The following is a 27911-nucleotide window of genomic DNA, read 5'->3' as shown; positions in this document are numbered from 1 at the left end:
GACCCACTAGGGGTATTGTATTATGTGTGGTGGCTCATATGGCGATTTGAGCTGAGGGAATCAACTTTCATCTGTGGCCCAGACACTATTAGAGGGGGACAGGACACTCAATGTGGGTTACATGGTTTGGAACCCTCAAAATACTTCACTGTTACTCTATTTTTCTGTACTGTCACTGGAATGTGATTTACTTTGTGTTTTCCCTATTTATAACTAAGCACTCTTTTTGTGCTATACACTCATAGCTGTACGTAGCTCTACACACATACACACATTTATCTGAGGTTATAGGGGGAAAGTGTGTTATATTGTTGTTGGCTTGTTTGTCTGTAGTTAGAAACTATGTCAATACAAGAGAGAACTCACAGCCGTGATGTCCAAATCCCAGATTGTTAAATTTAAGATAGGGTTAATGGCTTGGTTTAAAGGCCCATTCAACTTAGGTTTGGGATTTAACAATGCCGGAACCTCTCATGAGATTTCAGTACAAAATGTGGAAGTTTTGGGAGATCAGCCATTAGTCTTAGATTTCTGCCATCTTCATCCTCACTAGATTTTGGCTGTATCAAACTGGACCTGAAATATCAGTCCTTTGAGGTCAGGATAAAAGCTGGAACCAAACCAGGAGGAGCAGGATTGGATCTAGTGATCAGAAATCTCAAAACCTGAATTTTGAATTTCAGGAGACGTTAGATTCAGATTTGGCCCTTCTCTGTTGCATGGAAAAGCCAGAGTAAATGTTGTACTTTCAACCCTGGCTTTTGTATTTCTTGACTTTGGAGTGTTCAGGTACACAGCCTTTGTATTACATTATGGTAGTTTCCCTAAGTTTAATACTTTGAATCACCTTCCATCTGAGGATGTGAAAGTATTTCACTAACATTAATGAATTTAATCTCAAGAACCTTCTGAGGTTAGTAACTATCCCCATTTTGCAGATGAGGGAAACTGAGGCACAGAGAAATTACATGCACTTGCCAAAGCTGGGGCCATGAATTATTTACAGAGTTGGGAGAAGAACATAGACCTTCTAAAGTCTAGTTCTGTGCTTCAACTGGTAGATTTAAATATTTCTGAACACTGAAACAAGGACAGAAATGTTTTTATCAAATATATTTGGTTTCAGTGCAGCTGAGGTATGCAAATTGAAAAATGTTTGTTTATTCAGCAGTTCACACACAAATCTGGCATTTCATTTTGTGGGTGTATGTGGTCTTTTTTTTATGCTCATTTCCACACAATCAAGTTCTATGCACGCTGACAGAAAGTCCCTATGACCCGCACTGACTCAGTCATTTACAGACATGGCTGCACAAAAAGCAGATGTATGGACTGCTGACAATTTTGTCTTTGACCCTCAGATATTCCTTTAACACCTTCGCATCCTACCCAAAACGGAGAGCAAAGAGCAGAATCCACTGGGAGCTCTTCTTCAGCTTACAACAACAAATACCTCACAGTTCCTCAGACCCGGCCTTCTGTGCATTTTGGCAGAATCAATGGGGCTTTTGAGCCATCTGGCTGCATGGAGACTCACAACAACTCTGTAAGTAGGATTATTATAATCATTGACTTATTCCTCTAGTGCACTTGATAAAGGTGGGGGTGGGGTGATGGGGAGAGAGATAGAGGGAACATCAAATGTTTTTTCTGTATATTACTTACAACATGGCTTTACTGTGAAAAATAACTAGGCCAAAAATGCCACTACTTTACTCAACAGATCTGCTTCCTCTGTCTATTCCGAGTTACAGGTACTGACTTCAGCCACTATATGACATTTTTACTCCTGTTGGCCGGGCAGAGCCATCACAGCTCAGAGAGAGGGAGCTGGATTCTGTCCCTCTTGTGCACCATCAACAGAGTTGTTTATTGATTTCCAGTCAGTTACACCTGTGTAAACCCGTTGAAGGTCATATGCACAGGTGTCACTGAGGGCAGAATCTGAAGACAGTGGAGTTGTACAGCTGTAGTCTTGGATGCAGAACCTTTATTACATGGGAGAAGGAAAGAATCCATCTTGACTTGTAGAGCCTAGGATATGTTTGCAGGCCTTGTAGTTAGAACCCTCATCACCATATCCCCTGATCTATTTACCTTATAAACTGTGTGCCATTGTTCTGAAATCATTAAGAAACATGGAACCCATTTTTAGAGTCAGTTTTCTAAGTAAAACAGCATGTTGCACCTACAAGACACTGATTTCTACTATGAGAAAGGGAGAGAATGGGCAGAATGAGAGAGGTTGTGGGCAGAATATATAGCCATTTAAAGTTCTTTTTGTTTATATTTTGCAAATCGAATCTTGTTGCTAACAGTTTTATCGGCTTATTCATTTTATTTTCATTTCTAACACATTATTCGATTGCAAAAACTCCTACATGTTCAGGAGAGCACTGCAAACTAAGAACTGGATCCTGTTCTCATTGAAAGCTGTGAGAATTTTGCCACTGACTTTAGGGCTAGGTCTTAATACACGGATGTGGCAAAATCTTTATGCCTTGTATGAGCCACAGAAAGAGAGAGAGAGAGGTGTCTCTGCAATCTGCTCAGTCCCATTCTCTGTGTAGGTACAGCAGCAGCATCCCTTTGATGTTGCTATGGTGACCTGTCAGGTGGCAGCTGCTGGGATGAGGCACCTGGGTACCGACAGATGATAAACAGGAAAACACCCTCAGCAACTCATCTGCCCAACCCTTCCTCATTCCCTTGTCTTCTGGCCTCTGTGTGCATCTCTCATTTCCACACACACCCATGTATAAAGAGGAAGAGGGGGATAATACTTGAAGATTATCTTCTCTACAGCCAGCTAATGGATTTCCCTGGATTGCCAGCAACCAGGGGATGGTGACATCATTACCTGTGGAGTGTATTGTGTGAAGTTCTCTAGAAGGGAGGCTGGGAATCTGAGGTTTGGTGTTTTCATTGTGGCAGGGATGGATCCAGAGAGTCTGCAGGGACTGCCCGTGAGTACAGTGTGAGAAGGACTCAGACCATAGAATGGGAACATGTTATACAATTCTGTCTCCAAAGTATTTTTAATTTGTGTGTAAATCTAGGCGTAAAAAGTATATGTATACTGTGTATGTGTAGCATATGTATAGTGTGTGAAGGGGGAAGCCTGGAGGCAGTCTGATCTGTGCATGGAGGGGTTGTATGCAGGGAGACCAGGGATCTATAAAATGATATGGAGGTTGATAGCAGTTCCGTGTGAAGCCAGGAGCCAAAGCTTAGCTGTGAGAGAGGTGAACATGGGAAATGTCAGGATAAAATTAATATCAACCTGCATAGTTGTGCATATGAATAACTATCAGTGTTGATGCACATTAAAAACCTGGGAAAGTCCCATACAAAAACTTCTTTAACTTTGAGTTAAGGTTGCTAGATGGCAGAACCAACTAAGACCTTAAAAAAAATAGAAAGGAGTAGTTAATTCATTCAGTACCCTGTTTACGCTGTCTAACTTTTGAGAAGAGAATGCTAGACTGGGTGAACCACCAACACACACCATAAAAAGAAAAGGAGTACTTGTGGCACCTTAGAGTGCACCATTTCCACTGAATGCATCCGATGAAGTCAGCTGTAGCTCACGAAAGCTTATGCTCAAATAAATTTGTTAGTCTAAGGTGCCACAAGTACTCCTTTTCTTTTTGCGAATACAGACTAACATGGCTCCTACTCTGAAACCTGTCATAAAAAGAAAGGAAATACAAAGTTAAACCATTCAACGCCCTATCTATACTACACTCATCAGTTCCTCTTACCCACTCTCAAATACTTCCCTCCACAACCCACATATCTTGACCCTAATCCCAAACACCAACATGGAAACTGAAATCTGCTTACAAGATCATGTATTTCCATTAGCGTTGGCATAGCTTTCATAAACTACATTATACCTAGTTCTGTATTGGCATGTATTTAAGCCAGGCGTGAAGCTAGATTGCAAATGGTGGCAGTGAGAGATGGTTTTCTAGACATCTTAGGAAAATGTATGTGAATGAGGGACCTAAGTTGTTAGTATGTTGTTCTAAATTTGGGATTAGTTTTTAATGTAGAAATTACAGAATTGGAATCCACATTGATGTAATTTGGCTGTGGTCAGAGCTGAGGCTACATGGCTGTTGTTCGTGTGTAGGGTGGAGATATGTGAGCTCTAGAAAGGAGGTAGCTGAGGTGGAGAAAAGGAACTGATGTAGTAGATAGTGTTGAATGGTTTAACTTTGTATTTCCTTTCTTTTTATGGTGTATGTTGGTGGGTCATACAGTCTATCAATCTCATCTCAAAGTTAATTATAATGTTTGTCAATATTAATATTATTCATTGTTTATAGCAGTCCATGTGAGAGTTGGTATTCTCTCTAAACCTCCACTCCCCTATTGTCTCCCATATCCCCTCTGCCCAGACCTGTCCAGTCCTGCTTCTCTTGGCACTATAAAGAGCTGAACTCCATGTCCCAGCTCAGACCTCCGATTCCTGCCCTTCGTCCATGCATAGTGCAAATTGCCCCATGTTCCCCCTGAGCACAGTCTTACTCCACAACATGCCCCCAATCCATAATTTGACCCCTACTTTCCTATTGCATTCATCTCTTAAATACTGATACATATGAGTGTAAGGTGTGAGTACAAAATCCTGAAGTACAGTGTCGGTGTGTTTTCTCAGTATGTGTGAGTGACAGGGAGGTAAGTATATAGGTTTCTGTTGCCTTTTGGAAATAATGGCAGATTGGAAATTGCTGGTTTTTGTCACAATTCTTGGTTTGCAGACAGAGGAGATGCTCTATGTTACTGAATCTGAGCTCTTGCTTCAATATTTCTCCTTTCCCATATCTACAATTAATTCCCATCATTTACTTAGCTAAGGTTTTCATGTACCTGTACAAGAGTGAGGCCCTGAGCCCTGCTGCGTACTTGGTCTATGGGTTTGTCTCCCTGAGACTTGTCTATTTCTCTTTCAGAAAATTAACAATTACCTGGATGGGACCCAAGTGGGGGCCAGAGGTGGGACATCCCCAGGTGGGATGCATTTCAGGGACAGCAAGAGGAAAGTGGACTACGTCTTAGCCTATCACTACCGAAAACGTGCCTCTCAGCACCAACGAGGCACTGGCTCCCTAGGTCCCTTGCATAGACCTTCCCCCTTGGCCATTATTTCTAATGGGGAGATGGGGAAAAGCCACTCTGAGCAACAGCAAAACCAGTGGCAGAATGCACCCCAGCAGCAACATGTGCAGCCAGAGGTTCAGATGATCGAGATGAGCCCAGTGGATGCCCTAGAGGAGGAGAAACGGGAACAGAGGGAGGAGTATGAGCGCAACCTGGTGGAAGCTGGCCTGGAGATAGAAAAAGACATTGAGGTAAGAGGACCAGGAGCATGGCACTGGGCTTCCCATCAGCAAAGGGTTGTCTTGTTTCAGTACTGAAAATGAGTATGTGGGGAGAAGAAATGCTGGTTAACAGCTCAAGAAACTGAACAACTTGGATTCTGTTTCCTCCCGCCCCTCCCCACCCCCCAAATGTCATTACCAAAAGCACAGTGCAGCACAAACCTTTATGATTTAGTGCAGGCAAAGGTTTCAAGTCTATAGGATCATAAGCTAATTGTTCATGTTACAAAAATATTATACTTACTGGAGATGAAAATAAAGGACAGCCCTCTCTTCAAATGCATATTATAGGCCTGATTGTCCTCTCCCATAAGGCCTGATCTGAAGCCCACTGAATAGATATCCTTTCATTGGCTTCAAACCAGTGTGACTCCACTGATGTTGCTCCTGACTGGGGGGTGGGGAGGTATGTCTACACAACAGCTAAGAGGTGTGATTCCCAGCCAGCCCGAGCTACCATACTAAAAGTAGCAGCTAGAATTGGCTAGCTGCCTGAGTTCACTCCTGCCTGAATCCTTAGGAAGGTACTAGTGCAGCGAGCCCAAGTTGTGCCAAGTACGTCTACCTGAACTGGGACTCACACCACCCAACTCTGTGTAGACATACTCTTATGCTGGTGTAAATGAGGAAAATCAGGCCCTGTGTTGCATTTTGACTTCTAATTAACTCATGGAAATTGCCCTCTGACCCCTCTTCTTTCATTGTTAGAAATGTGTCACAGATTCACTAGAGGTAAAGTGTATATTGTGTCCATGTCTAGTGGCTAGTCCACACCAAGATAATAGACTACTTCTGCGCAAGCTAATGGAGTTTACCTTTTAGCTCTGTGCTTTAGTACTAAAGATCCTTGGTTCACATCCCACTGATCAGCCAAGGAGGGGCTTGTTAAATATCTTTCAGAATATGCACATGCTCAAAATATGGAAAAGAGGCTGGTTATGCTTTTTCTAGCATTGTGTTGGTTGGAGCTGATTTATTTGATCATTGTTTATATTTAGAGTGTTATTGACCAGAAACTTGTAGTGAAATTTTACTAAACTAATTTTAGTTTGCCATTTAATTGGAGGGAGGCTCTGATTGTGGTATTTAATCATAAAATATCAGGGTTGGAAGGGACCTCAGGAGGACATCTAGTCCAACTCCCTGCTCAAAGCCTTGTTTTCTTTTCATAGTGAAACTATTTGGTGTCTAAATACTCATTATTTTTGCATTTAATTGCATTTTTTCTCCTTGAAACTAATTCACCACTAAGTTGTATAAATGATTTCCATTTTTTTTTATTTTAATGTAATCCTTTAAAAATCTAATTATCTTCTTAAGTTATTACATGGAATACAAGGTGATGTTATGCCTCCTGTGAGCTGTGTGGCTCCCCCCCCCCCTTTTTCTGGGTTTCGTCAGAAAGATTCTTTTTGGTATAACTTTCTCAAAGCTGCCTTAACTTACATATTAGAGAGACAAGGTAGATGTCATAATACCTTGTATTGGACCAACTTCTGTTGCTGAGAGACACAAGCTTTCGAGCTTACACAGAGCTCTTCTTCAGGTCTGGGAAACTAACTTAAAGCGTTACTGCTAACAACAAGGTTTGAACTGATTGTTTAACATAAGTAGTTAACGTGTTTCAAGGTGAAGTGGCCTGTTAAAGCCCTTCCAGTCATAGGAAGGAAAGTGGGCGGGGGAAGCTGTGTGTGTGGGGGGTGTGAGTCTGTTTCAGATTGTTGTAATAAGGCATAAATCCAGTGTCTTTATTCAGACCATGTTTTTTAGCGTCTAGCAAAGTTATGAATTTAAGCTCCCAGGCTGGTCTTTTGAAAGTGTTGTGCAGGTTTCATTTGAAGATAAGGACTGATAGGTCAGATACAGAGTGATCACAGGTGATATGGTGTGTTTATCTTTTTATCATTTTCCTGTGTGAGTTCATTTGAGAACGTAGTGATTGTCTGGTTTCACCCTGGACACAGTTGTTATTGGGACTTTTAGTGCATGGGATGAGGTACATCACATGTTGTTGTGATAGGCATGTGGAAACTAGACTAGATTATTGCTCTGGTCCCTTCCGGTCTTGGAATCTATGAACAGTCTTGAATAATACATTGCGTAATAATACTTAGTGCTTTCTATCCATAGATCTCAAAGCAAACTCCTTTACAAAGGAGTTCAACATCATTCTCTCCATTTTACAGATGGAGAAAACCAAGGCACAGACAGAAGGATCTGAGGAATGGAAAACTTGTCTTATGAAAGGAGACTTAAGGAGCTTGGCTTGTTTAGCCTAACTAAAAGAAGGTTGAGGGGAGATATGATTGCTCTCTATAAATATATCAGAGGGATAAATACAGGAGAGGGAGAGGAATTATTTAAGCTCAGCACCAATGTGGACACAAGAACGAATGGGTATAAACTGGCCACCAGGAAGTTTAGACTTGAAATCAGACGAAGGTTTCTAACCATCAGAGGAGTGAAGTTTTGGAATAGCCTTCCAAGGGAAGCAGTGGGGGCAAAGGATCTATCTGGCTTTAAGATTCTACTTGATAAGTTTATGGAGGAGATGGTATGATGGGATAATGGGATTTTGGTAATTAATTGATCTTTAAATATTCAGGGTAAATAGGCCTAATCCCCTGAGATGGGATATTAGATGGATGGGATCTGAGTTACCCAGGAAAGAATTTTCTGTAGTATCTGGCTGGTCAATCTTGCCCATATGCTCAGGGTTTAGCTGATTGCCATATTTGGGGTCGGGAAGGAATTTTCCTCCAGGGCAAGTTGGAAGAGGCCCTAGAGGTTTTTTGCCTTCCTCTGTAGCATGAGGCACGGGTCACTTGAAGGAGGATTCTCTGCTCCTTGAAGTCTTTAAACCCCGATTTGAGGACTTCAATAGCTCCGACATAGTAAGGTTTTTCATAGGAGTGGGTTGGTAAGATTCTGTGGCCTGCGTTGTGCAGGAGGTCGGACTAGATGATCAGAATGATCCCTTCTGACCTTGGTATCTATGAATCTAAGTAAACAATAGCTGGCAGGTAGAGCTGTTTAGCACACTTTTTTGTCAAAACTTTGATGATGGGAAAATGGCCATAAGCATTGCTTGTATTGAATAGAATGAGGGGCTGATTCGAAAATGTCTTTGTTATTTCAGTATTATGCAAAGATGTGTGAGTGCCATAAAGTCAAGAGAAATCTAAGATGGAAGAGACCTACTAACCCACATATTCTCTCTGCTTTGGGGGTCTAATGCAGGGATTCTTCTCTCTGGCATGTTTCTGCTGGTTTATGTAGTCTGTGTTGGGTTTGTTTAGTTTTTTTTCCTTTCCTCACCTCTATCTGGTTGATGGGATCCTTTTCTTATAGCATTAACAATAGTTGGACTTCTCTGAATATATGGCTTCCCTGATCTGTGTTTCACTGTCCTAACATCCCTGCTTCTTTAGGTGCTCTGGCCCAGATGCTGGGGTGTGGCTGATCTACAGCTCAGAGCATTGTCTGCAAAGATGGCTTAAAACGCACCTTTTTAACTCCCTTGATACAGCTATTGTGAGTGACTGGCCCCACTTTTGAGTCAGAGCAGTGCTCAGAATCCTCTAACTTACATTGATTGTAAGTGGTGCCAAGGGGGAAAAAACTCAGTTACAGATTGGCATGGATTATGTGGCATCCTGGCTGAGGACTCTCTCCTTCAGCAACACCATTTTTTTTCTGATATGCTAGCAGTAGTGGAGGCAAATAGCATAAGAGCCCCTATGATGGCTCAATACTAATGATAATCATCCTTGCACTGACTGCGGTTGTCTTCCTGAGGCTGGACACAGTGGCTTTAGAGCCAAATTCCACAGTAGTATGGCATACTGCTGCCACTCCACTCCTAGCTTTCTGCATTCTGGACAATAAAACAATGATTTAGATGGTCAGGCCATTATCAGTAAAGGAAGGACATTGTATCTGTGCCCTAGGGCAGTGGCTCTCAACCTTTCAAGACTACTGTACCCCTTTCAGGAGTCTGATTTGTCTCGCATACCCCCAAGTTTCACTTCACTTAAAAACTACTTACTTACAAAATCAGACATAAAAATACAAAGGTGTCACAGTACACTATTACTGAAAAATTGCTTCCTTTCTCATCCTTACCATATAATTATAAAATAAATCAATTGGATATAACTATTGTACTTACATTTCAGTGTATATAGTGGGACAGGGTCAGGCCAGATGGCTACAGGAGAGGGATAGAAGGCAGATGTGTTAGCCCCAGATTAAGTAGGTCCCTTTTCCCTGGGTAAGGTAACAGAGAAGGTTCCAGAACAATAAGGAACTTTCTGGAAACAATTAAGGCAGACAGGCTGATTAGAACACCTGCAGCCAATCAAGAAGCTGCTAGAATCAATTAAGACAGGCAGGCTAATCAGGGCACCTGGGTTTAAAAAGGAGCTCACTTCAGTTTGTGGTGTGCATGTGAGGAGCTGGGAGCAAGAGGCGCAAGAAGCTGAGAGTGAGAAGGCATACTACTGGAAGACTGAGAAGTACAAGCATTATCAGACATCAAGAGGAAGGTCCTGTGGTGAGAATAAAGAAGGTGTTGGGAGGAGGCCATGGGGAAGTAGCCCAGGGAGTTGTACTGTCGCACAGCTGTTACAGGAGCCACTGCAGACAACTGCAATCCACGGGGCCCTGGACTGGAACCCAGAGTAGAGGGTGGGTTCCCGCCACATCCCTCCATTCTCTCAACTCCCTACTTGATACCAGAGGAGTTGACCTGGATTGTGGGTTCCACCAGAGGGGAAGGTCTCTGGCCTGTTCCCCGATCCACTAGGTGGATCAGCAGAGACTGCGGGGATTGTTCTTCTTCCTTTTCCCCATGCTGGCTAGTGATGAGGCGAACTGAGAGAACAGCAGATTTGAGCCACAGAAGTGGCCAAACTGAGGGCTGCCGTGAACCTCTGAGGTGAGCAAATCTGCCAGTAAGCACAGGACCCACCAAGGCAGAGGAGGAGCTTTGTCACAATAGAGAGCAGTATAAACAAGTCATTGTCTGTATGAAATTTTAGTTGGTACTGACTTTGCTAGTGCTTTTTATGTAGCCTGTTATAAAACAAGGCAAATATCTAGATAAGTTTATGTACCCCCTGGAAGACCTCTGAGTATCCCCACTAACCTAGGATACACCTACTAAGGCTTGCAGCTCTTCGGTCACCTTATGTTTTTTTAATAGCAAGTGGTCAGCACATGGGAAACAATATGCACTTTGAGCTGAAAAGTAGTTTAATCCTATGATCTCTGTTAACCCTGCTTTGTAATTACCCTGAGCATCATTAACTTACAGGAACCTATCTCAGTATCTTGAACAGCTGACTAGTTGGTCCATGCACATCACTGCTGACAAGAGTTCATACAGTCATTGTTTTTGTGGGCTAAATGACTTTAAATGCCCGGAATTTCACTGCTAGACCAGGGGAAAATGTAATGTGACTTTTAAAATCAAGTTTCCCTTTTTTATTTTCTTCTTCTAGAGGCTGGAATATAAAATGTTTTCTATTTAAACAGATGCTCTCATCTGGAAAACAAATATACTTCCCATGTTTTAGCTTTGCATCCTAATATGGCTTTCACGTTTATTTTGTATCTAATGATAAATAAGTGCATAAGGCAGGGTATCTGATAAGCTGGCAATTCAAATAATGAACCAGCTTTGAGACCCTAAATTGATTCAGGAATTTTTTTTATAATAAAGAACCCAGACTATAAAGAGCCCCACCTGTAGAGAACAGGCATAGCCAGAGTGCCTAGTTCTCTCTTAGGAACCTTTGGGTGCTAACTGTCTCCAATGTGAGGAAGGTCACGGAATCATGCTCGTGGGTGGGGGCACATGTTAATATGAGGCAATAATAATAATAACAATAATAATATGGAGTGGGTGGAGCAAGTCACTGAGGGAATGGGAAGGGAATAATTTGATGGGAAGACATGTCACTGTGGAATAGGAGAGAATGGCTTAGGAGGTGGAGGGTACTTTGCAAGCTTGGAGAAGGAGACTGTCTAAAGGGACATTTGATTATTGGGATCCATGGTTATTCCTTCTGTTACCTCTCATCCTAGCTTTGCAGCATCTCTCTTTTCCTCTCAGTGATCCATAGAACACTTTCTCACTAATGCTGACTTTGGATCCAGATATGCCACCTACCTTCTTCATCAATTCTGGGTACACAATGTGCGAAAGGGATGTAATCATGCATGGCCCCTATTTCTTGGAAATCCATGAGGTAGCAGGTGACAGGCAGATGCATCTGGATCAAGGCCTGAAACATCGGGGGTTGAGTATACTTTGAGGAGAGTGTCCAGAGAGCTACCACAGTAGATGGGGCAAGAGTGTATAGGGGTTGGTTGTGAAGTATCCAGTGGACCAGTTATACTGAGAACAGGACAAAATCCTCATTTCAATATAATAATCTGGAATATCACCAAATGAGGTGTGACAGGGTCGGGCCATATGGCTACAGGAGAGTGATAGAAGGCAGATATATTAGCCCCAGGTTGAGTAGGTCCCTTTTCCCTGGGTAAGGTAACAGGGAAGGTTCCAGAACAATCAGGAACCTTCTGGAGACAAATAAGACAGACTGATTAAAACACCTGCAGCCAATCAAGAAGCTGCTAGATTCAATTAAGGCAGGCTAATCAGGGCACCTGGGTTTTAAAAAGGAGCTTACTTCAGTTTGTGGTGTGCGTGTGAGAAGCTGGGAGCAAGAGGCACTAGGAGCTGAGAGTGAGAACGCAGATTGTTGGAGGACTGAGGAGTACAAGCATTATCAGACACCAGGAGGAAGGTCCTATGGTGAGGATAAAGAAGGTGTTGGGAGGAGGCCATGGGGAAGTAGGCCAGGGAGTTGTAGCTGTTGCACAGCTGTTCCAGGAGGCTCTCTAGACAGCTGCCTTCCACAGGACCGTGGGCTGGAACCCGGAGTAGAGGGCGGGCCCGGGTTCCCCCCCAACCTCCCAACTCCTGGTCAGACTCAGGAGGGGTTGACCTGGACTGTTGGTTCACGAAAATGGCCAAACTGAGGGCAGCCGTGAATCTCTGAGGTGAGCAAATCTGCCAATAAGCGCAGGACCCACCAAGGCCGAGGAGGAACTTTGTCACAGAGGGCAGTGCCAATTAACCGGAACCTCTAGCCTCTTATTCCCACTATCCGTAAGAGAGAGTTGTTGTTTTTTTTTCCAGTAAATTGGTGAATCCATAGCATCATAGAAGATTAGGGTTGGAAGACACATCAGAATGTCATTTTAGTCCAACCCACTGCTCAAAGCAGGAACACCACCAACTAAATCATCCCAGCCAGGGCTTTGTCAACCTGGGCCTTAAAAACCCCTAAGGATGGAGATTCCACCACCTCCCTAGGTAACCCATTCCAGTGCTTCACCCCCCCTCCTAGTGAAACAGTGTTTCCTAATATCCAACCTAAACGTCCCCCACTGCAACTTGAGACCGTTGCTCCTTGTTCTGTCATCTGTCACCACTGAGAACAGCCTATCTCCATCCTCTTTGGAACCCCCCTTCGGGGAGTTGAAGGCTGCTATCAAATCCCCCCTCACTCTTCTCTTCGGCAGACTAAATATGCCCAGTTCCCTCAGCCTCTCCTCATAAGTCATGCCCCAGCCCCCGAATAATTTTCGTTGACCCCCTCTGAAGGGAATGTAGCTAGCCATGGGGGGCTGTCGTGTTGGGAGCCCAAGGGAGGCATGGAGGAGTATAAAGAAGAGAGTCTTTCATCCTCATTAAATATTTGAAATTCAGACAGTTTTCTTGAGATTAACTTCTAAGTGCTAAACACTTTCATTGTGGATAAAAGGTTTCAGAGTAGCAGCCGTGTTGGTCTGTATTCTTATTGTGGATAAAAGGCTCCCCTTCTATCATCCTCCAGCTCCATATCCACTAAGGTATAATTCACCTCTCCCCTGCCAGGTAAAGAATTTTCAGCCAATTCCCAAAGACCTTAGAGTCTTCCCCCACTCATTATCACTCTGCTCCTCCCAAACTTGAATACCCCCACCCTTAATAGTACCCCCTTGTTTTGTTCTCTGCTGGAAATTATGCTATTGGATGTATATTGTTTATTAAACATATAGTAAAGATTTCAAAAGGCATATAGCCCCAGTGTACAACATGTCACAATTCTAGATGTTTTCTTATAGTTTTTGCGATGGTGGAGTAGAAGAACATTTTTATGAATGACTGCTCTGTTTGGTGTTATGAAAGGAGATCTTTATACAGTGCTATAGATTTGTTTATTAATAGGTAGTATTAATAAGCTTATATTTTTCACTATTATGTCGCAACTAGCACAGGCCCAGGTCCTATAAGCACTTGATCACCTGCTTAATTTTATGTAGATGAGTAACCTTTCCCTTCCTCCTTCAAAAGTGATGTGCTATAGTAAAATCCTGTTTCCAAGCAATCTGTGCCAGAATCCCAACTCCAAGTTCTTTGGCATGTCTCTGTGAGCTCCAAAAAAAGATCAGCAGATTACATGCTTCCTTATGCTTAACTGGCAGGATTATAAGCACCACCAGTCAAACAAAACCTAATTAACACGTATTGGTACTAGATAAGCACTGCAGTAGGGAATTCACAAGGGCCAGCTTTGGGCAGAGTGCCATCGGCCCAGTAATGTTCCACCCCTCAACCCCTAAGGGTCAATAAACCCCATCCCCTTCCTCTGTCAGTTCACTCCAATATTATGAACTGGTTGGGATGCTCTAGGAATGAACACCCTGTATTTCACCTATCGTGGAGCATCAGTAGTTAACTTAAACTAGAATTGCATTGCTGCTTTAATGACCACAAATGCAAGGTGGTACAGTATTCAACCATTTTTATGCATGGCAAAGTTATCATAGGAATAGAAATGGGAAGGCATTTGTAAAGTAAATTGCTCTAATAAATTTGTTAGTCTCTAAGGTGCCACAAGTACTCCTTTTCTTTTTGTCCTTTTCTGTGACTCTGTGGCACTCCCCATTTGCCAATCTGCAAGCTCTATGTGAGACATAGATCTGGAGAAGGCTGTGTCTGGCATCTCTTGTCTGCCTTGGAGAGGGAAGGCAACAATAGCCAGGGCAACCTCCCTGCTCATTATTCAGAGCACAGGGCTTCTTCTTTGTCTGTCTTCATCCCCTCTATGTCTCTTGTTGGGTACCTGTCTGCTGAGAGGCACAGCCACATCACCTTTGAGAACTCATAAAGCTAGAGCAGGAACAGTTATTTTCTTGGATTCACAGCTGTCTTCTGTGGTATATTTGCCAGTAACATTTTCCCAAAAGTACAGAGCCACTTCTCTTTCTTAATTCCAGCTGGTAAATCACATTTTAAAATACCATATATATATATTTCCTAATATTGTCTCCCCGTCAAAGTGCTTGCTGTCATTGTCACAGGGCAGGGAGAGGAGGTGAGCCTACATGATACTCTCTATTGAGATGTGGTCAACACTGTGAAGAGGTTGGCGAGCCTGTGTTCTGTTGGTTCCAGCATATCTGTACCTGGTGTATCAGTGACTGGACCTCTTCCCAAGTTGTTAGACATGCCAGTCCTTCAGAAATTGATTGAAAATTACCAATTATTTCTCAAATGAAATTTTCCAAAATGTTCATTTGAGGTTTTTTTTAAAAAATGCTGGGACATTTTTTGTTTCATTTCCCCCCACCCCAGTTTTTGAAGATTACTTTCATTTTTTAAAAAAGTTTGTTTTCATAAACCTGAAAACTCCCCCCGCCACCACCACCCCAAATCTTTTTATTGAAAAACTAGAAACCTTTTAACCAAAAATGAAAATTTTGGTCAAAACATTTTTCATAATTTTTAAAAAAAATATTGCAATGAGAGAGTGTCAGCCAGCTCTATTTAAAAGTACACAGATATGATTAGACTACTGTAGACTAGTGAAGCACTGGAATAATTACCTCTTTCCTTCTATTTTATGAAGATAATTTAATAAGGTTTCCAAGAAAGGCACTTTAATCTCTTTGGAAATATGAAACCCTCTCCAAGTTCCCAGTATTACTGCTATATTTGCCATAAAATGTACACTGATTTAAATTACAGGAACGTACAAAGTAGCAGGTTACATTTTGTTTTTAAAAGAGTAAGGAAACTAATTTTGGGCCTGATTCTGCTGTCCATGCTCATGATGAGTAATACCTTACTCAAACCAATGGAACTATTTTCAGAGTATAGTACTACTCAACGAGAGTCAAGGTGAGAGAATCAGGTCTTCTGTAGCTTTTGGGGTCAGGGACCATACATGTCTCTCTGTTAGAGCAGCACTCGGAACAAAAGTGTGTAGTGCTACTTAGGGCTCTTGCTGTCCCCACAGTATAAATATTTGATTCTTACATTCCAACATCTCTAGTTGTGGAACTATTAATTAGCTAAAACTATTAATTAGCTCTGCTCAAAAAAGGATACAGTCTAAATATTAGAGTCCCCTAAAAACTAGGTCACCAGCTTCAGATATAGCTCAGATTTGCACTGACCTGATGTTACTGTCTGCTAGCTGTTTAGCTTTTGTGAAATGAATTAATTGTCGCCATCTAATTTTTAGTGGACAAATTGTTTTTTTCCTGTGCTGTCACTCATATTTGGGAGGAATTCCCCATAACTATCTGCAAAGCCAACTCATTATCCTTCAAATCTCTCCATAAAACTCTCCTTTGTCCTCAGGCCTACTAAAAACTTGACAACCGTTAGGCTGCTGGTGTGCTGAGATCACTGCCTGTCATGCTGACCAATGCTGTCTCATTCATAGACTATCAGGGTTGAAAGGGACCTCAGGAGGTCATCTAGTCGAACCCCCTGCTCAAAGCAGGACCAATCCCCAACTAAATCATCCCAGCCAGGGCTTTGTCAAGCCTGACCTTAAAAACTTCTAAGGAAGAAGATTCCACCACCTCCCTAGGTAACACATTCCAGTGCTTCACCACCCTTCTAGTGAAAAAGTTTTTCCTAATCTCCTAAAACCTCTTCCTAAACCTCCCCCACTGCAACTTGAGACCATTACTCCTTGTTCTGTCATCTGCTACCACTGAGAACAGTCTAGATCCATCCTCTTTGGAACCCCCTTTCAGGTAGTTGAAAGCAGCTATCAAATCCCCCCTCATTCTTCTCTTCCGCAGACTAAACAATCCCAGTTCCCTCAGCCTCTTCTCATAAGTCATGTGTTCCAGTCCCCTAATCATTTTTGTTGCCCTCCGCTGGACTCTTTCCAATTTTTCCACATCCTTCTTGTAGTGTGGGGCCCAAAACTGGACACAGTACTCCAGATTAGGCCTCACCAATGTCGAATAGAGGGGAATGATCACGTCCCTCAATCTGCTGGCAGTGCCCCTACTTATACATCCCAAAATGCCATTGGCCTTCTTGGCAACAACGGCACACTGTTGACTCATATCCAGCTTCTTGTCCACTGTAACCCCTACGTCCTTTTCTGCAGAACTGCTGCCGAGCCATTCGGTCCCTAGTCTGTAGCGGTGCATGGGATTCTTCCGTCCTAAGTGCAGGACTCTGCACTTGTCCTTGTTGAATCTCATCAGATTTCTTTTGGCCCCATCCTCTAATTTGTCTAGGTCCCACTGTATCCTATCCCTACCCTCCAGCGTTTCTACCTCTCCTCCCAGTTTAGTGTCATCTGCAAACTTGCTGAGGGTGCAGTCCACACCATCCTCCAGATCATTTATGAAGATATTGAACAAAACCGGCCCGAGGACTGACCCTTGGGGCACTCCACTTGATACCGGCTGCCAACTAGACATGGAGCCATTGATCACTGCCTGTTGAGCCCGACAATCTAGCCAACTTTCTATCCACCTTTATAGTCCATTCATCCAGCCCATACTTGTTTAACTTGCTGGCAAGAATACTATGGGAGACCGCGTCAAAAGCTTTGCTAAAGTCAAGGGAAAAAAAGTCATTACTTGTTTGCAATTCCCTCTCAGCCTGTATCCATCTGTTTGTCTCTTTTCTTACGCTTATACTATAACATCTTTGGGGCAGTGTTTGTTCAGCACCAAGCACAGTGAGGACCCATTGTGGGTGCATGACTGGGTGCTACCTCAATACGAATAATGAATAATTTGATTGTTAATAATAACAGCAAATTAGCCAAGTTGAGTGCCTGTGGTTTCAGAACTGAAAATTTCAAATTTTCAATCCAGTTGATTGTTATTAATAATTGTGGAGTGATTAGAATAGTGTCTGTCTCTCTAATATGGTGTGTTTATGTGTGTGTTAGATAATTCAGGGCAAATTTTCTGCTGACATAAGTGGTGAACAGAGCCATTATCAATGTGGATCAAAATTATTTCAAACGGATTTGGAAACAATCGAGGCATGAGCTCAGAAACTGGCTCGTGCATATTAACAAAAATAATTAGCATCTACATAGGTGTTGTGAAGTAAGTATTAAATATTTATTCCCATTTTACAGAAGGGAAACTGAGAAACAGGAGGAGGGGTAAATGACCTGATTTCAGGCAACTGGAGTTGTGGGTGAGTATGCAGCACCTCCTAAAACGTAGGACATCTGCAGTGGAGCTGGATGTAGACTGTGTCGCTAACTCCCATTCTGTGCACTACTCAAAGATCATCCTGAATAGACATCTATAATTACTTGCCTCACATTCTGCATCCTCTAGGATTGGTCGGTTGCCATGGACATTTGTGCCTCCCCCCGCCAACTAAATTACTGGACTACATTAGCAGAGCTGTCATTAGAAATCACTAGTTCCTGGCTTTTGTGAGTAGTCCACAAGATCATACTGCCTCTCTCTAGCATTTTAATGTAAAATGTAGTGAACTAACAGAAATGAGGTTAAAGAACAGCCAAAGAAATGATAACATAAAAGATGACAAGCCTCAGTAAGGAAAAGGATCTGGGGTGAGAGAGGATAGAAACAAAATGCCATTAGCTCAATGTCTGGCAGCAATTATTTTAAAAGGCTCATGGATGTATAAATAGAACACAAACTGGAAGATCTTATTATTGCTTTCTACAGAGAGGTCTGAGTCCACACCTAGAATACTGGGAGCAGCCTTGGGCACCATGATACATGCTATGAAGGGAAGGGAAAAGTAATCAAGAAAATGACAAATGACCTCTATGGTTATAACTGTGTGGATAAGTTATTAATTAGATACTGTAGTTCACTCATATAGTTCACTTATCTAAAACTCCATGGAGTATATTCCTCTCCTACCCCTCCAAAGGAAAAAAAGGGACAAGCACTTAGAAGAAAAACCATAAAGCTGTATATGCTAGCAAGAAAAATGGATGGACACAGAACCTAGCTAGATCTCCTGGCCCTGTTTCATCATGAAATATTATATGTCACATCTGTTAGTGCAGTAAATGCATGTATTTTATAACAATGAACAGTCTTTGCTTTAATTTTCTCATCACCACTCCTGAAAGTGAACTGTCATTGTTATATCTAGAAATGGGTATATGCAATAATTTTTGTGGAACATGTCTTCCCAGTTTGTTCAATCCTTCATACACATATATTTGGTTGTGGTGGTGGCAGGAGGGAATGGAAAAATCCTATTCTGCTCAGATTTCAAATAATCTGGAGTAATACAAGTTCCCTTCTGGCTAACCTGGGGCTAGAACCCAGTTTTCTAACATGGCTGACTGCCTCCACTACCCTATCAATATGAATATGCAAAATATATGTGCTTGGCCAGTCCAGTGGTAAAATGAAGCTATTTCCACCTGCCCACCTTTAGAAAATTCAGAGAGACCCGGAGATGACCCACTCAACAACTACAACATCTTCTCATGGAGCCCAGCACAGAGAGCTTTGCTCTTGTTTGTTTGCTCTTCTAGAAAGGGCCGGGGGGGGGGGGGAACAAACACCTGCTCAGCTTGTTCGTCAATCAGTCCCTGAAAACAGTTTTTAATTATCAATGGTTTTGTTTGCAGCAGAAATTAATCTGTAAATTAAATCCACAGAGACATTGAGAAGAGCAGGGCTAACAGCACTTCTGGGATGGCCAACTCTACAGGTGACACTGTAGTAACCAGAAAGCCTGCAGAGGAGACTAGAAGGATGCAGAGGAAATAATGTTCCAGCAGAAAGTTCAGATCAGGGCAATATTGTTAATATTCAGCCCCCCCTCCCCCGCAAAATAAAATGTGTGTGTGTGGGGGGGGAAGGGTCTAGATCAGAGGTTTTCAACCTGGTGGGATGTGGGGGATGGGAGGTCATGGTGATTCTGAGCTTCCCAGATAGCTAAATTGGAGGTGTGTCCTGGTAGAAGGGAGTTGGATCTGGGTATGGCAAAGGTGAGGGGAAGGGGGTCATAGTGTACAAAATAACTTGAGAACCACTGAGCTCCATGATTCCCAGCCCACTGCTGGTGCACAAGGGAGGGGAGATAGTGCAAGTCTGCTTAACACCCTCCACATCTTCTGATCCTGCATCAGGACTGGGCACAAAGAACCTGTGGTTGAGCACTGCAGAGGCACTAGACTTTGTAAAAAGTTAGGGTGTATGCCCTTGCCCTCTTGAGCAAAAGTTCTGCATGGCTGGGAAAACACACAGTGTCAGGGGTGTTGCACTGGCTGCACTGTTCCTGCCCTAGTGCTGCTGTAGCTGCCACTGGAGCAGGGATCTTCTGAAGTTCCCTAAGACAGCCAGGGGCTTCAGAGCCATGGTCTAGTCTGAAGTGTGTATTCTAGTGATGAGAGATATGACCTAACGACTGTGAGAGTCCTTAAATTGCTATTTTAGTATTAAAGTTCAGTTTAATATTCCTAGATAAAGGAACAATGTAAAGCTGGAGTTAAGGTTGGAAGGAAATATTGGTTACGTAAGGCTAAATAGCATCACAAGAATAGTGTCATTATCCCCAAAACAAACATAGCAAATCCAAGGAAAAATAATCCAAATTCACTAAGCTATGGAAATGCATGGTGAAGGCACTCAAACATCCTTACTCCTGCCCTGTAGTGATTCAGCAACTGGCAGGAATCAAACTACCAGGAAGAGACATTTCAATGATGTTTTCAGTAACATCTTGGGTTACCGTTATTAATGCACAATATTATAGTGGGTGTGAAGAAATGGGAAATATAACGGACACTAATAGGAAAATCAATGAGGAGTCCTTGTGGCACCTTAGAGACTAACAAATTTAGTTGGGCATAAGCTTTCTTGGGCTAAAACCCACTTCATCAGATAAAGCAAGTAACAGAATGCCACTAGCCGTCACCTACAGCCCCCCAACTAAAACCTTTCCAGCGCATCATCAAGGATCTACAACTTATTCTGAAGAATGAGCCCTCATTCTCACAGACCTTGGGAGACAGGCCAGTCCTTGCTTACAGATGGCCCCCCAACCTGAAGCAAATACTCACTAGCAACTACACACCACACAACAGAAACACTAACCCAGGAATCTATCCCTGCAACAAACCCCATTGCCAACTCTGTCCACTTGTCTATTCAAGGGACAGCATCATAGGACCTAACCATATCAGCCACACAGTCAGGGGCTTGTTCACATGCACATCTACCAAGGTGATCGGTGCCGTCATGTGCCAGCAATGCCCTTCTGCCATGTACATTGGCCAAACCGGACAGTCTCTACGCAAAAGAATAAATGGACACAAATCAGACATCAAGAATTGTAACATTCAAAAACCAGTAGGAGAGCACTTCAATCTCCTGGACGCTCAAAAACAGATCTAAAAGTGGCCATTATATAACAAAAAAAACTTCAAAAACAGACTTCAACAAGAAACTGCAGAACTGGAATTAATTTGGAAACTTGACACCATCAAATTAGGACTGAATAAAGACTGGGAGTGGCTGGGTCACTACAAAAAATAATTTTCCCTCTGTTGATACACACACCTTCTTGTCAACTGTTGAGAATGGGCCACATCCACCCTAATTGAATTGGCCTTGTTAGCATTGACCCCCAACTTGGTAAGGCAACTCCTATCTTTTTATGTGCTGTATATTTATACATGCCTACTTTTTTCACTCCATGCATCTGATGAAGTGGGTTATAGCCCACAAAAGCTTATGCCCAAATAAATTTGTTAGTCTCTAAGGTGCCACAAGGACTCCTCGTTGTTTTTGCTGATACAGACTAACACGGCTACCCCTCTGAAACTAATATCAAAGTTCTGCCATCTGATCTGCAGTGCATATCTTATCTCTGTCTCTCAAGAAAGGTTTTTCTATGCTGTCTGCCACTGTTTTTATCCTCTATCTTCATACAGAAAGAGGGCTGGTTCTGATGTCAATAGGAATTTGTGCAGAATGAGACTTCAGCATTTTGGAATGAATATGGAATATGCAACAATGATCCACAGTACTGATCAGAGAAAAGAATTGGCCAGGGATGCCACTAGAGAACTCTCAGGTGACTGCTGTCCCTGAAAGCATTTGCATCTTCAGCAAAGACGCATTGTGGGTAATCTGGAGGCTTAAACGCTGAAAATTATGAGTGGGTAGCAATTAAAGCTGTGGATTAGAACAAGAGGAAATATTGGAAATCTGGATTCTTACTCCTCTGTTGTGGTTTCACCTGTTGTTTCCAGGATCTTACATGTCTCTCTATTAGCTATTATATACTTGGTGATTGTTAGGAGATATTATCTTATTTATGTGATTGTTCCCTTCACCTCCTACCCCTATATTAAAAACACTGAAAATTAAAATGCATGGAAAACTGAAATGTACTTGTAAAAGTAGGGAGATTAGCACTCTTGTTAGCAGTACATGCAGCACGAGTCCCTAAAAGAAGTGCTCTCTGTCTCTCTGCTGTTGTTATTTTTATTACTAGAGCACCTAGGGCTATTCTACACCAGTGGCTCTCAACCTTTCCAGGCTATTGACCCCTTTCAGCAGTCTGATTTGTTTTGTGTACCCCCAGGTTTCACCTCACTTAAAAATTACTTGCTTACAAAATCAGACATAAGAATACAAAAGTGTCACAGCACACTGTTACTGAAAAATTGCTGACATTTTCATTTTTACTGTATAATTATAAAATCACTTAGAATATAAATATTGTATTTACATTTCAGTGTATAGCATATAGAGCAGTATAAATAAGTCAGTCTGTATGAAATTTTAGATTGTACTTACTTTGCTAATGCTTTTTATGTCTCTTGTTGTAAAACTAGACAGATATCTATATGAGTTGATGTATCCCCTGGAAGACCTCTGTGTACCCTCAGGGGTTCATGTACCCTTGGTTGAGAACCACTGGTTTACACTACCATGCTACATCGGTGCAGCTGCACCGATGCAGTACATCTGGTGAAGACATGCTTTGCCAATGGGAGAGCACTCTTCCGTAGGCATAATTACTCCACCTCAACGAGAGGGGAAAGCTCTGTTGGCAAGAGAGTGTCTCCTGCTGACTAAGCACTGGTGTAGACAGTCCTTAGGTCGCTGTAACTTGCGTTGCTCAAGGGGGTGGCTTTTTCGTACCCTTGAGTGTCATGAATTACATGAATTTCAGATAAGAATAGTGCCCCATTGTGCTAGGCACTATACAAGCATATAGTGAAAGGCAGCTCCTACCCTGATGAGACAGTTGAGTGGGAGGAGAAACAGAGGTAAAGTGACATGTCCAAGTTCACACAGCAGTCGGGTGGCAGAGTATGGAACAGAATCCATTCTCAAATCACTTCCTAATCTGGGAGGAGAGGCAGGTTTTTTGGGTGCAGAAATCAGGGACTAATCCAGGGGAAGGGAAGAACAAAGCTGAGCAGAAATACTCAGATCTACCCTGTTTATCCATTGCATCATAGAAGGGCAATTGAAAATAAAGCATCGGCCAGCATTGGAAAGATTCCTGCCTTCCTTTCCTGGCCCTATTTTGGCTCCTAATGTAGCTGGCTGTGGAAACCGCTCAAAAGGTACAGGATGTCACAATTAGGTGGCAAGCATTAGTCCATGTTTCTTTCTCTGTCCTGCACTTGGCTCATGAAGTAGAAGAAAAGGCAGACAAGCCTCATGGAAGCACACCTGTAGATGTCCTGGGCTGCATATCCTCCTTGGGTGGGGCGTGGGGGCTAGTGTGTGTGTGAACATAATTGAAAATAGCCACAGAGAGAGAGAGAGAGCGAGAGCTGCAAAGTAAAGAAAATGGAAGAAAAGAAGGATAAAACACTGAGAGAAAATGGACAGAAAAAAGGTGATACTGTGTCCGTTTCATGGAATGAGGGGACATCTGTCAGCTAATCGACCTCAAGGGCAAGGAGGAAATTGGGAACCAATGCAGCAGCAAGACCTGTGGCCAAGCTAGACATGGTATTCATGGACTCCAGAGGTAGTCCCATGCCTTCTGAAGAAAAATTGAAGGGAAGCCTTAAAGAAAGGTTGGAGAGTCCTATATCGAAAACCTAAATTAGGTTAGTGTGTGTGGCTACTAGAGAAGAGGAAAGAGGGTAGTTCTAGATAGAGGTAAGACAAATATAATAAGCCATGCTAACAGAACATTTTTTGCATAGTGGTAGCTTTACTTTGGGGTCCAATCCTTCTCCCATCAAAATGAATAAGTTTTGGTGTAGATTGCAATGGGAGTGGGGCCAGGCCCTTTCTGTACAGTGGAAGAACAAGCTTATTTTTGTAGCAGGGATAACTGCTATAAGGAAGAAATGATTCCCCATCAGCTGTGTAACTAGAGCTCTTCATTGTCTTTTTTTGGTTTTAATGCTACACGCTATTACCATTAATGAAACACTGTTAAGGGTTCAAATCTGACCCACATTAAAACTGTTAAGCAGTGGTGGCAAAAGTGTCTTTTAAAGAAAACAAAGTCTATTACTGCATCAGGAAAAGGAAAAATAGCCATTTGAATGTGAAGGGGTTCGTTTTGGATCTTATAAGAACATGTGTTTTTGTGTTCATCCTAGCGCTGCATCAGTAAATAAGCACGCGTTATTCCCAGAGGAGCGCTCACATTATTTAATGATGTGGTTGCACAAACAATGTTTTGTCATGCCAAGGTGCTGTGCAAACTGAAATGGTTGCCTTGTAAAAATGGCAGAGGAGAAAAACGGAAGACAAAAATGTGCTTGCCAAATAGAAAATGTAACTCCAACGGAAACTGTTTCTTCACTCTTTACAGAGCTAGGACTTGATTAAAAAAGGATGTTGATAAATTGAAGAGGGTTCAGAAGATCTACAAGAATAATTAAAGGACTAGAAAACATGCCTTAGAATGATAGACTTAAGGAGCTCTATTAAGGGGTGACCTGATAACAGTCTGTGAGTACCTACATGGGGAACGAATACTTAATAGTGGGCTCTTCAGCCTAACAGAAAAAGATATAACATGATCCAATGGTTGGAAGTAGAAGCTAGGCACATTCAGACTGGAAATAAGGTGTACATTGTTAGCAGTGAGGGTAATTAAACATTGAAACAGTTTAACATGGGCATGGTGGATTCTCCATCACTGACAATTGTTAAATCAAGACTGGATGTTTTCCTAAAAGATCTGCTCTAGGAATTATTTTGGAACAGTTCAATGGCCTGTGTTATACAGGAGGTCAGAGTAGATGATCACAATGGTTCTTTTTGGCTTTGGAATCTGAGAGGTGCTTGTCACACTCTGGGGTGAAATCCAGACCAGTGAAGTGTTGAGTCACCTCATTGTGAACCCTGAGTGCTTCATAGTGCATTGGTACTGTATCTCTCTTCCTGGGATGTCCAATTAGCCCCAAGCATGCACGCAGTGCCTATGTGTTGGGTAGCCCTAGTCCTATGCTTTGGATCCTGGAGCCTGCCTGCAATACCACAAACTTCCACTAGTCTCCACTAGCCTTGGTTAACAACTGGTATGGTGACTTCACACTCTCCTCAACTCTGGATTTTCCCCAAAACATGTGTTCTGAAATGTCCAGCCCAGTCCTGGTTCAATCAGAGGAATGTTAAAGTTTGTTGCTCCTTTAAAGAGTCAATATTTAACAATTTGTTACTATAAATGGAGCTACTAAATAGTTCAGTTTAAACACAGCACTGGATTGGGTTGGATTAAAAACAAATCAAGTTTAATTCCAAGGAAAGACATTTAGAGTGAGTACTAGTATAAGGATTAAGGTCAGAAAAGGTGATGAGAAATAAAGAAAAAATGCTTCCTAGTAACTAAAACGTAACAAGCTAGACCTGATTCAAGGTAAAATCCTCACCACCATTTTTCTATTAAGATAGCTGACAAAACTCCTGAGTCAGGATCTATCCCCCAGAGTCAAAGGGCTGGTACCTTTGTCACCTTATGTGAAAGACAGATAACTTGGGGTTTCTTGGCCCCTCTCTTTTACAGTCCAGTGAATGTTTGCAATGGATTCTTCTGAAGGATACCTCCAGATAAAAGTCTATTTCTAGCTGTAAGGTAGGCAACATGCTGTCTGTCTTGAAGGAAGTTTCCTGCTGCTTCTTCCCCTGCTGGAATTGTCTGCTGAAATGCAAATTTTTTAGTTCCTGCTGCCTCTGGTGCAATTGAATAAACATGAGACATGTGATCATCGTCTCCTCCCCTGCTGTGATAGTGTGAGGTAGGCCTCCACCCCTTGGTAGCTTAATGGGTCTGTTTGCATGATATATAAATTCATTCTCATTGTCTTTCAAAGTGTTATGAAACTAACTCCCAGGCAGGGAAACCAAATTTCTCTTCCTATGGTCAGATAATTTCTGCTTAGCTGACAAACACATTTTAAGAATTATAATTTGAGTTTGTCCATAACTTTGCATCAGTTGCTTGCACCTACATTATGCAATGATATTAATAACTGATGAGTCATGAGCTTTTCATTGGCACCATGCACAACACGTATCAAATACATTTCATGATGCTAAAGAATTGGGGTACATTTGAACTGGTTAAGCCAGCTGCAATTCATTGCCAGATGTCTGGGTGCCCTTGTCCTCTGCTCTTGAGTCTTTCTTAATGTCATGGTGCTGATCACCTCCACATCAATAGGAGCTAATATTGTACAGTACCTTGACAGATTGATCCTTAATTATAGACAGTGGAAGACATACAAAGGTAATGAGAGATGGGCACCAAACTGCTTTATGTCTGTTTGAAAATATTTCCCTTCCCCCCTCGCCCCATACCTAATACTTGAGGGCAATAGAAAAATCTAGAGGAATAGATAAATGCAGTAAATCAAAGGCCTGAGTTATTGGTGCATCCGAGGCTTCTCCCTGCACAGGATCTAAGAGAGAGATCATGTTGACTTTACATCATCTTTGCACCTAAAGTTTATTCTGGAGCTGGCTGGAGGCTTTTTTGGCTGAAATTCAAGGATAGATCAGCCTTGAGATTGTTCTGACTTGTGTTTAGCTGCCTGTGGTTCAAATGTTCTGTTATGGCAACGAGGAATAGCTGGAGTGCAGCTTTTCCCCAGCCATGCTCTAGGGGCTGTGAAGGTGATGTACGGCCAATACACAAACTCCATTCTAAGTGGCTGTGAAAGGTGGTGTAGAGACATTTTACAAACTCCATGCTAAGTGCGAACTCCCACCACCCTGGGGAAATTCCTTCATGGTTGAATCCACTGGCCTCCCAGCCTCTTTCCACAATCAGAAATATCATAAAGGAGCCATCAGACAAGGATGAATCAGTCCTTAACTTTTCAGATGAAAAGCAATAGAGACTCAGGGCCCAGTCCTGAAATCCCTCTGCATACACTGATTTCAGTGGGAGGACTTGTAGGATCAAGCTCCCAACGATACAGAGAAAAGGAAGAAATGAAGAGCCAAGAAAGACTGCTGAGGGCCTGACACAGCTACCTATGGAACTGGAGGACAAGACTTGTTTAAAAAAAAAATTGGTGCCTAAATTGAAACACCTTCATATGCAGTCTGATTTGCAAAAGAGCTGAGCACCCGCTTACTTGTATTAATGGGAGCTGCTGGGCACTCAGCACTTAAGAAAACCAGTACATTTATTTAGGTGTCTCTGCATGTAGGAGCCTAATGTTCAAATTGCAGTATGTCACATTTGCACTATTTTCAATTTTTAAGACTTTGCAGAACATATAAGTAACAGTGTAAGGATTTCACAAAACACTGTCAGCTTACACAGCCACTATCGGGACATGTTTCCTGAACATATTGTCATTGAAAGTCTTGGTGATTGCAGGCAGCTGACAACAGAAATTCAGCTGTCATCAGTCTGTTCCCAAGGGCCCCCCCCCCACATTGTAAGCTTCTGGTGAGAGAGGTGGGACAAATGTATGAAGATTAGAATAGTCCTGTAAAGATCAGGATAAATGACAACCCTCTGATGTGGACTGGACCGGACATTCTAACAAAGACTCTGGCTGTCATAATAGTGCGTGGCATGACAAGCATTTCAACTTCCATAGGTTGGGACCTTTGGAGATGGTACCCATAACTTCAGCTGAGTGTCAGAGTGGGATTTGAGCATTACACAGGCAGCAAATCTACTAGTGCCTGTTTACTTAAAAGGGAACACTGCCCTAGATGAGCCAAATAGCAGGTGCA

At 42.4% G+C, this 27911-nt stretch overlaps 1 protein-coding gene across 2 annotated transcripts in view; it reads left to right on the top strand.

Moving 5' to 3' along the window:
* ANO2 (anoctamin 2) overlaps positions 1–27911 on the top strand; it is a 286956-nt gene that overhangs the window by 11785 nt on the left and 247260 nt on the right. For both annotated transcript variants that reach the window (XM_038401414.2, XM_043514786.1), the window contains exons 2-3: positions 1362–1546; positions 4962–5360. In XM_038401414.2, the coding sequence (XP_038257342.1) occupies positions 1362–1546; positions 4962–5360 (584 nt within the window). The remainder of the gene's footprint in view (positions 1–1361; positions 1547–4961; positions 5361–27911) is intronic.

Source organism: Dermochelys coriacea, chromosome 1 (assembly GCF_009764565.3).
Source record: "Dermochelys coriacea isolate rDerCor1 chromosome 1, rDerCor1.pri.v4, whole genome shotgun sequence".
Taxonomy (NCBI): Eukaryota; Metazoa; Chordata; order Testudines; family Dermochelyidae; genus Dermochelys; species Dermochelys coriacea.
Note: the sequence above shows the minus strand (reverse complement) of the source record. Positions and strands in the feature narration are given on the sequence as shown.